The sequence below is a fragment of the Hyalella azteca genome, unplaced genomic scaffold (genome assembly GCF_000764305.2).
Source record: "Hyalella azteca isolate HAZT.00-mixed unplaced genomic scaffold, Hazt_2.0.2 contig1167, whole genome shotgun sequence".
Lineage (NCBI taxonomy): Eukaryota > Metazoa > Arthropoda > Malacostraca > Amphipoda > Hyalellidae > Hyalella > Hyalella azteca.
Genome location: NW_025931494.1, coordinates 27,540 through 38,122, shown reverse-complemented (window position 1 = coordinate 38,122; position 10,583 = coordinate 27,540). Strand labels below are relative to the sequence as shown.

The window sequence follows — 10,583 nt, the reverse complement described above, 5'->3', positions numbered from 1 at the left end:
CGTCGCATCTCCACATCACCCCACCTACACGAACCAGCTTGGCACCACAGACAACAGCCGCACTTGGGGGTGCGGAGGCGTGAGAGAGTACCTCCAACTTTGGCTCCAGTCGACTGCCCAGTGCATATGTGTCTGCTCATGTGACGACAGTCCGTCTTCATGAGTTGTTTCACCTGACTTTGCCACACTAAATTACATGTATTTGAACGTCTTTAGAGGATTCACAATAATCGGACAGCTTGTTTAGCGTCTTTATTTGTTTTCTAAAGAGGTGCGAGGCACACATTTTGAAAAAGTGCTATTCGCATAAAGACAGGGTCTGATAGACGCATTGCAGTGACGCCGATTCCTCGCGTCAGAGAGAGTGAATACACCTACGATGAGAAACTACACTCGTAAGCAGTGGTTAACGCTCATCGTGTTCTGCATTGCACACTTCTGTAACGCCATGTGCATGTCAATACAAGCACCATTCTACCCACATGAAGCTGAGAAGAAAGGTGCCACAACCATGCAGTACAGTTTCGTGTTTGCAGTTTTCGAACTGGTAGTGTTTATTGTGTGTCCAATATACGGACAGTTCTTGGAGAGAATAGGGGTGAACTTTATGAACAATGCTGGAATTTTTACTGTTTCAGTATCTTGCATTTTATTTGGGTTTCTTAACCGAATGAGCGGACCAACAGTTTTCTTAACATTTTCGTTCATCATTCGGATAATGGAAGCGCTAGGTAATGCCGCCTTCCTCACCACAGCTTTCAGCATTATAGCGCAGGAGTTCTCCTTGAATGTTGCTTCTGCTTTTGCCACTCTCGAAACTTTCTACGGTCTTGGCATGATAGCGGGACCCTCAGTCGGCGGCGCTTTGTACGAGTTGGGTGGCTTCACTCTGCCTTTTGTGGTGCTCGGTAGTTTGTTGATGGTCGCAGCAGCCATGGTGTGGTACTTTTTACCTGTTGAAAGTAGTCGCACACGACCAACATCAAGATACACGGTGTTTTTGCTTATGAGGAAACCAAAAATATTCCTTTTTGCCTTCACAACAATGTCGGGATCTATGAGCATTTTCTTCTTGTTTGCAACTCTGGAGCCCCACATACGTCCTTGGAATCTCGCCCCTCTGGAGATCGGTCTAATCTTCGTTTTAGACGGCTTCGCGTATGCCGTTTCTGCGCCGATTTGGGGCCGTTTATGCGACAGATGTCTTCCAGAGCGAGCTGCTACAACGATGGGGGCTTTAACAGTCACAGTTGCTTTCTTGCTGTTGGGTCCTTCACCCATTCTACCCATAAAAAACAGCTTACCTCTGTGCATCTGTGCCTTGGTGATTCATGGCATTGGCTTCGGGGCCGAGATGGTGGCCACTTTCAGCGGAGCGAAGAAGGATGCCGTCGAGGCTGGGCTTCCGGACGATCTCGCAACCTACGGCCTAGTGTCTGGACTCTGGAATTCTTCTGTTGCACTTGGCGGCTTCATCGGGCCATCCATCGCCGGGGTCATGTTTGACACCATTGGATTTGGTTGGGGAACCTTCATCATTGCCCTGCTTCACCTATTTGTAGCCATTGTCACAATTTCTCTATCTTGCTACTACCGCTACTACCCAGACCAAGATTTTTCCGAAAGATCGACTCTTTTTCAACAATCTGCAAGAAGTGAATCCACCGACTCCACGTATGACAGCGGCTGTAACTCAACTCGCGTATCTCGCGAGGATACCGCCATAGGTACAGTTGATTAAATTATTACTGGCTTTGTATATTTGCACTTGTTGCCTGATGCCTCACAACCGAAAAAAGGCTGTCGTAAGTCAAGAAATTAATTTAGTTTCGCTATATTGTGTAGCGATTCTTAATCACTAAGAATGAAAGATTTTTGTTGGGGATTTTGAGGTTGAACTCAATGGCGTTAGATGAATCAAATTTTATTACGAACGCACTTTCAGCTTCTACATTTAATCAACACTTACGAAGAATCCTAGTTCTTAGACTAATTCTCGAAATCCCTTGATTAGTGTTTGAGCTGCTTGCTTGAAAAAAGACATCATGTTCATTTGCAACTAACGCAGCGAATTTTCTTCATCACGGGATATCGAATGGATGAAACCTTCCGTACACAGAGTTATGTGCTTGTAGTTGTGCAGTCTCGATTGTATAAGGAGAATTTTTACATTATTTACAGCGTTTGTGTGCTCGTGCATGCGAATCAATTCTTAATCTATGTATCGCTTATTATTAACATTAATTTTATGCGTTTATTATCTCATTTTGTTAGGATTATTGTTACCAAAATGTGCATTGTTTCAGATGCAAGTCCAAGAAATTCTACGTCCATTTCTGCATAGGAAGTCTAGTGTAATAATTTATGCTATTTGAGTGCCGTGCCACGCATATTCAGCGTCATTTTAAGCGCCTTTGGAACACAAATTTTTCAACAATCGTGCGTTGCTCTCATATAATATTCGTAACTGCTGCCACCTAACGATTCTGAACTTTGATCTGTTACATATGTCTGCTGTACTATTAGAGGTACTTTAGTACAATTAATATGACGACACTTCGACTGTTAAATTAAGCTAACATCGTGACTCTTTATGAAAGCTTGTTTAATTATATGGTAAATTTAAAACTGTACTCTGATGTTTTATTCATGTCGAATGTATCTCATTTAGAAGCGGTTGTCTAATGGCATCTAATCTGTCAATTTAGTTGCTACATTTGATGGTGCTATTTCCTTGTTTTAAAATTTATAGATTATTTAGGCATTACATATTTCCGATCAACTGTCTAAATTGTGATGGTGTTGCACAAGAATCTGAAGCGTCAGTTTGTTATTATCCCGCTAAATCTTATTTTCTATTAAATAGGTTTGAGCGTTGGTTGGAACCAGGTGCTGAGTATTGAAGGTGCTGAATATGTCAAGTGCTCCCTTGTGTGATAACGTTCTTGAATTGTATTGTTGTTAGTGATGATAAAATATAATCAATGCTGGTGTCAATAAGAGCGTATTTTTATGGTTTTCAAATTAAAGTTCCTTTTTCCGGCTAAGCTAATCTATAACACAAAGACTTTGTATTTCGAATTATATTAACAGTTTTTCATTTTAATTATTGTAATAACCCTTACTACGAAAGTGCATTATAAACTCGAGTATCTGAAGATATATAATTGGGAATATTAAGTAGTAGGTGCAAATACCTTTTAACCTAATACTAATGACTCTATGTTACACTATAAATACGGATCTAATTATGGTTCTTGTTTTTATAATTATTTTTGTGACAATAAAAATTTATATCTGGAGTTTGTCTCATCATTCCGAGAATCTCACTATTGTTATTTATGCATAGGTTTTAGGAAGGAGGTATGGAGTCACTAGTTATTGTGGAACATCCCCGGCGTGCTACGCCTGCTGAGGTGGCATATAATGTGATATTGTATTGTTGTGTTGACTTACTAATTGTGTTTTTCCTATTCGGAATAAAGATATTCCTTTTCAATTTTATGCTTTCACTTCCTTTTTGAACTTATTTATTTTCGGACAAAAATCAATTGTGCCTTAATAAAACGTTTTCGGGATCGAAATTTGCTGTAAATTTGGTCTGGGCTATGCAAGGTTTGTTCCAGATTCGATTTTAATCATTTGCCACGTGGATTAGTTAAAGAGCAGTTTTGTTATCACCATCATCTTGATCATTTTAATGCAAATTGTTATCAATGGTTACGGGCTTATTTAACAAGCTTGCAAAACTTTCAGCAAGCTTTTTTTTCGTAAATTCGTGTTTGAATCGGTACATTTGATCTAATTCTAAACCACTAGACCAACGTAGGCTTTCCATTAAGAATTAATAAAAATCGTATTGCAAATAAAAGTTTGCACTCGCTTGACATTTGAAAGATTCGTCGACGCGCGGCTTGGGTGCTACGGAGTCCGCCGCCACCCGGATATTTCCGGTACCTTCAGCACGGTCGTATCTGCTTTGCTTGTCATGAGTTTTAAATGCTGTTATTATTAAAGCTCAACGCTCTCCTCAATGGTTAATGTTGATAAATGAACGCAAATTAAGCTGCTTCATATAGTATAGTGTCTTCGGCGTTAGAGAATAAGCCTGAATGGGCCTGTCGCCGATTATTGTGCTTTTAGTGACTTTTTCACAGATCTAAAATCAACATAACATAACATAACATAGTGATGTCGGCTCTGAAGTGTAGGCCTGATGTGGCCTGTCGCCGATTCTATTCCATTTCGTGCCTTGTTCATAGATCTAAACTCGTGTCATTTGACCGGATCTTTTCATGACTGGCGATAGTTTGAAGAAGCTACTAGACTTCCATCGGGTTCGATAAGGAGCTAGGCATTTCAAATCTGAACATATATTTTTCCATAGCTTTATCTAGTCTGTTCTTGAACGCGTTCATACTTGGAGCGCCAACGTGAGTACGTTTCCCTCAATCCCCAAGGACTTCACTTTACGCAACAGCCGCTCATGCGGAACACTGTCAAATGCTTTGCGTTTTCATCATTGCGTTTCATCATTCAAAATCAAGCGTTTTCATCAAATATTTTCAACGGACGGTGGGTTGAAATCATTTCTAGACTTTGTTGTTCCATAGAGGACTAGGTATTTTAAGACTAAACATATGCTAGGCTGTTCTTGAACGCGTTCATACTCGGCGCGTAAACAATATCATAAGGAAGGCTGTTCCCCATGTCGGTGGCTCAAAGCGAGAAAAAGTGTTGTCGCATGGATGAGTTGCACCGCAGTTTTTTTTAGTTTTTGGCTGTTGCCCCTAGTTTTGGTTCTTGTTTCAAATTCTAGTAATCCTGGGATCTTATACAAACCATGAGTATACTTGTATACTTCAATGAATTCACGTCGCAGACGTCGATAACAGATACTGGGAAGCTTCGTTATCTTCAAACTTCCTTGATTAGACTTGCACTTTGAGAATGGAAATATCCTTGTTGCAAGTCTTTGAACACTCTCAACTAAATTTTGTCCTTTTTAAGTTTCGGTGACCACACGGCGTTTCCAAACTCGAGGTTCGGGCGCACGACAGACATAAACTTGTCAGCATTAAAACGCGCTACCACGCATCAGCCCAGTCAACTAACCTATCAGGCTATCAAGTTAATTTTGCAGTTGTATTTTATTTGACGCATCATTAACTGTATTATAAACTTTGGTGTCGTCAGCATACATGGAGCACACGCTTGACACCATTCACTTCTGGTAGATCGTTTATAAAAGCATCGAACAAATCTGGCCCAAGAACACTTCCTTGCGGCACCACTGCGCACTGTAGCCCAGTCCTAAACCGAATCGACACTTCTACAGACCCGCTTGCTTACTAGCCTGCGGACTCAAACGCACAACCTAACTACACGCTCAACCAGTCACAACTTCCTCAATACTGAACGGATCTGCTCGAAATTTGGAATATAAGTAGTTATTATGAATGTCCTGCGATAGGAAAAATTGCAGATTTTTATATTGGATCGTTTTCAATTAAAACTAAAAACAAGAACATTTCTAGGCAACGGAACCACAAATAACTCCTTTAGTACTGAACGGACCTCGAAATCAATGCCCTGCGATAAAAAATTACAAATTTTTTACATTATTTCGTTCGCCATTAAGAGGAAAAAATGCCATTTTTGATTTTTTTTTGCAAATACAACGGATAAACTTCGGATCCAGCGTAGTAGACTAACGCAACTGCAGTGAGGGAACTGTAATTAGAAAAAATAGATCTTACTATATGAATGCCAGAGCTTGAGAAATGAATATAACAATTATTCTCTATATTTCCAATTTAGCGGCACAAAACTTGTTAGTGAACGCATTACCTAGTCCAACTTTGAATGAAACAACGTATAACACAGAAAAATGCTGTCGCGCAGGCAGCACTTTACTTGAATACACAGTAACGCTATTTCATACTTATAATCTACCCAGGAGAAATTTATTTCATAAATAGTACCAGAAACAAACACATATGCTGATCAACTTTTGTAGAGCACGAAGATTACAAGAAGATCGCGACTGAAATGCTAGACTCCCGCAAATGATCATGAAATGAAGAATTTTTGGGCTGATAATTGCAATAGGATTAGTACGCAAACCAAGGTTGGAACTCAACTGGTCTAAAAGGAAAATTTATGACTGTCAATTTACCTCCAATAACATGTCAAGAGATAGATATTTATTGCTTATACGCTTCAGGCACTTCAATGATAATGCTATTTCTAAAAATCAAAAAGGCTTCATGAAATAGAACCACTTGTGCAAAAGCTATCTGACAGATACGTCAACATAAACACCTGGATCACGACCAGTGATAGATGGGTAAATTTTCCCATTCCGTGGCAGAGTGAAGTTCCGACAATACATTCAAGGAAAGGCACACAGGTACGGCGTAAAGCTGTACAAACTTTGCTCAGCTGATGCTATACTAGGAACCTTCACATTTAGAATAGAATAGAAGTGTCGGCGTTGAAGAAATAGGCCCATGGCCAGTTGCCGATTCTTGAACTTTTCGTGACTTGATTCACAAGGGATCCGGCCTTTGGCCGGATATACTGATATACAGTGGAAACATGGAACGAGAAGCAACGTTTAGCCATTCCGAATCTGTTGTTTTGCAGCTATGTCAGCCCCTTCTTGGCACAAGGTTAAACAATTTTTGCTAACAATTTCTATACATCTGTTCCTATAGCAGAAAAATTGTCGAAAAAGAAATTTGTTCTTAAAGCACTGCTAAATGCAAAAGTGAAAACAGGAGAAATGATTTCGCATCAGAACGCCGCTGGCATCAAAGTTTATAATAGGAAAGACAAGCGATCTATCGTGTGCCTCTCAACTTTTCTAGAGCACACAGATACATTAGTTCCATCAGATAAGAAAAACCGTAATGGCGCTGAAATTCTGAAGCCAGGATGCGTAATTGATTATATTGATTACATTACATCTCAGATTATATGGCTTCGTGTAGTACGGCTCTAAGACGAAGCACAAAATGTACCAGAAAGTGGCAATTGAAGGGAACGCAGCCGTGCACCACCAATTTTATGCACCAATCAGCCCAGAATGGAACGCCTAGCATATTTCCCGACGACCACCAATCAGTCGCGGATTAATAAGCCATTCGTCAGTAACCAGCAAATGACATCATCTTGCTTTAAATATTAGGAGCTTTACGCCACCATATTCTGAAGCGAATAGCCCAGAGAGTAATAGTTGTCCACCACTGAACGTTGCATCGAATCATCACTTCATACCCTGACTTTAGCTTGAACTGTAACTGGCGGACAACGAACTGTGACCAACCAGCCCAGGTCGCCTGTGCAAGTGCATGAATCCTGCCGTGCACCACAAGACGGTCACTTTTAGCTCACAATATCCGGGGTTGGGTTTCAGATAGCATAGTTCCGTTCCAATATTTATCGTCCTATGACGCGTGGCCGTTCGACCGACATGGCACAGGTCGGTGAAATACACAAATTTTGGTAAATAACCAGATGACCGTGTTTAATTTAAGTTTAAATTGTATAACTGCGTGGCGATCGAGAAGAAGTTTTGTGAATTGTTTCAAGATACTATCTTTCAAATGACTACAAATTATTTCATATTTTCGGATTATTCTACTGAATTTATACATGGATTTACTGAATTCATGCATGGATTTACGAAATTCATACATGGATTTACTGAATTCATGCATGGTTTACTGAATTCACACATAGATTTACGAAATTCATACATGTATTTACTGAATTCATACATAGATTTACTGAATTTATACATGGATTTACTGAATTCATGCATGGATTTACTGAATTCAAACATGGATTTCCTAAATTCATACATGTATTTACTGAATTCATACATAGATTTACGAAATTCATACATGGATTTACTGAATTCATGCATGGTTTACTGAATTCATACATGACTTTACTGAATTCAAACATGGATTTACTAAATTCATACATGTGTTTACTGAATTCATACATGGATTTACTGAATTCATAGTTGGATTTACTAAATTCATACAAGAATTTACTGAATTCATGCATGATTTACTAAATTCATACATGGATTTACTAAATTCATGCATGATTTACTGAATTCATACATGGATTTACCGAATTCATGCATGATTTACTGAATTCATTCACGGATTTACTAATTCCACACATGGATTTACTAAATCCATACATGGATTTACTGCATTCACACATGGATTTACTGAATTCATACATGAATTTACTGAATTCACACAGGGATTTACTGAATTCATACATGGGTTTACTGAATTCATACATGGATTTTACTAGATTTATTTTATATTTATTATATAGGAGCCAAGATTTTTTTCTGTAAGCAGATATTATACGGATTATACGATGTGCTGATAGGATGCATCGATTATATCGATGCATGGAGCTAAAATCTACTCATATGTCGTGAACACATCGTATATGAAGGATTTATGACTGCGTCGGCAGAGCGGTTCACTGTTAAACTTTCTACTCCGAACATAACCAATAATATTCACCATCAGTAATCATTCTTATGATTTTAATTAGCAATCATTACTTAATTGCTGACACAAAAAAAAACATTTTCAACTTCTCGTCGAGATAGAGTGGATTTTATAATATTATTATCGATAATCTTACACATATTTCTAGCCAGTATTTTTCCCTTTGAAGATCAAGTTATGGAGCAAACTGAATATTAACCCCATAGCCAACTAGAGTATTAATACTATTGAACTTCGAGCGAAGTTTCTTCATCGCCTTTGCTTACTGGTGAGTGATTTTTTCACGGATATTTGTAATTCTAATTATGAATACTTTCTCGCTTTCCAACAAAATTTTTAACTGGAGATTGCAGGCCTGTTCGCTGGTTGTGACGAGCAATAAAAAACTGTAGAAATCCGTGATTTTATTGATTCGAAAATAAAAGCAACACCGGTAATAAAAATAATTCTTTGTGGAATAGGAATGCAGTGCCCATGTAGCTACTCTTATTTAGTTGAACCCTATAGCTCCATATACTGTATATAGGGGCCAACTATATAGGTCAACCCTATATAGTTGAACCCCTTATGCTCTTATAGTTGAACCCTATAGGTAGGGTCTATAGGGTCCAACCTTCCTAAATAATGCAAGCTCAAATCTTGTAATTACGCGTAGTGCAAGAAGATACGCGTAGTGCAAGTTACCTGTCAATTTGTAAACAAAAGGGCACTTTTTCTTGATGTTTCAAAATATTCTCGGCTAAGATTTAGCTGGTGACTGCGATTATGACATTTAAATTACAAACGAAGCTCGATTGTCATCTTTGAGTCATGATTTAATCCATCAACCTATACATTGTGTACTTTGAGCCCCAGTATTCTTGCAGCCTCTAAACACACATTGGCTGCCACAGATGATAAAATAACATTAGTGGCATTGTCTTTAAGCTTAGTTAACAGAAAAAACCATTGGCGGTGAGTTAGGCTGATAGTAATTAGCAGCCACAACAGCTTGCAAATGTGCATCGTTTCATTAATTGCTCTAAGTGGATAGTGATCATTTTGTGCGACCAACTTCAGATTATAGGCTTGGTTGTTATACAAGCGATTACAGTTATCTATTTCACTCTTTGAAGTAATTGCCCACATATAAGATCATTCATATTATTATTTTTTGCTAAATTATAAGAACATAAAGATATAGCTTCTCCAGTCACAACAGGGCAGATACCGCCAGATCACCCAAAAGCCATTCTGCCTCGCCGCGGGATTCTATCTTGCCTCAAGTGTGCCCGCACTCCTTCACCATACCACACGTTCCAAAATTGGAGCAAAGACCAACCCATCATTAGGTATAACACGAACTTATCAATCGAAACCCAAAGAGAAGCTTTCTCAGGCCACCATTCCAACCTCATCTTTGTCACCAGCAAGCGCACACACTCGTACTCCTCAACATTAGCGGGGTAGACCTTCAGCTCCGGCACGTCCGACATCCGGGGCTCGAGATGTTTCATCTGGCGGCAGATATTGTATCATATTATTAACTTACAATCACACAGTAAATACGATTGAACTGCGTTATGTAATAGTACTGACATTATCTTTCATAACACTATAAATATCTTTTAATTAAAGATATTCATAGTAAACATGCGCACCACTCACCTGGGTGCAGACTAAGATGTGGTCCATGTTTTCCAAGTGGTCGTCAGAGAACCATGATGGTGACTTGGGTGACCTGTCCGTAGCCATCATGAAGTCCGACATATTAGGGGCCTGCAACAGAGCGCATGTTCAGCATATTGTTCTGCAAAAAGGACAGTCAGCAGCACGGCGGACAGTCAGCGGCACAGGACAGTCAGCAGCACAGAGGACAGTCAGCGGCACAGAGGACAGTCAGCAGCACAGAGAACAGTCAGCAGCACAGAGGACAGTCAGCAGCACAGAGGACAGTCAGCAGCACAGAGGACAGTCAACAGCACAGAGGACAGTCAGCGGCACAGAGGACAGTCAGCAGCACAGAGAACAGTCAGCAGCACAGAGGACAGTCAG

General features: G+C 39.5%; 2 protein-coding genes across 2 annotated transcripts in view; one reads left to right on the top strand and one right to left on the bottom strand.

Annotated features, from left to right (window-relative positions):
- The first annotated feature begins 379 nt into the window (after positions 1-379).
- On the top strand, positions 380-3,499 carry LOC108669737 (MFS-type transporter SLC18B1-like). Its single transcript, XM_018157143.2, has one exon. It carries the CDS (start codon positions 380-382, stop codon positions 1,739-1,741), a length of 1,362 nt encoding a protein of 453 aa, XP_018012632.2. The 3' UTR covers positions 1,742-3,499.
- A 5,455-nt stretch (positions 3,500-8,954) lies between these two features.
- Positions 8,955-10,583, bottom strand: part of LOC108669738 (hypoxia up-regulated protein 1) — a gene marked incomplete in the record, with an annotated part of 3,817 nt that continues 2,188 nt past the window's right edge. The window contains 2 exon segments of the mRNA XM_018157144.2: positions 8,955-10,045; positions 10,197-10,307. Coding sequence (XP_018012633.2) covers positions 9,767-10,045; positions 10,197-10,307 — 390 coding nt within the window.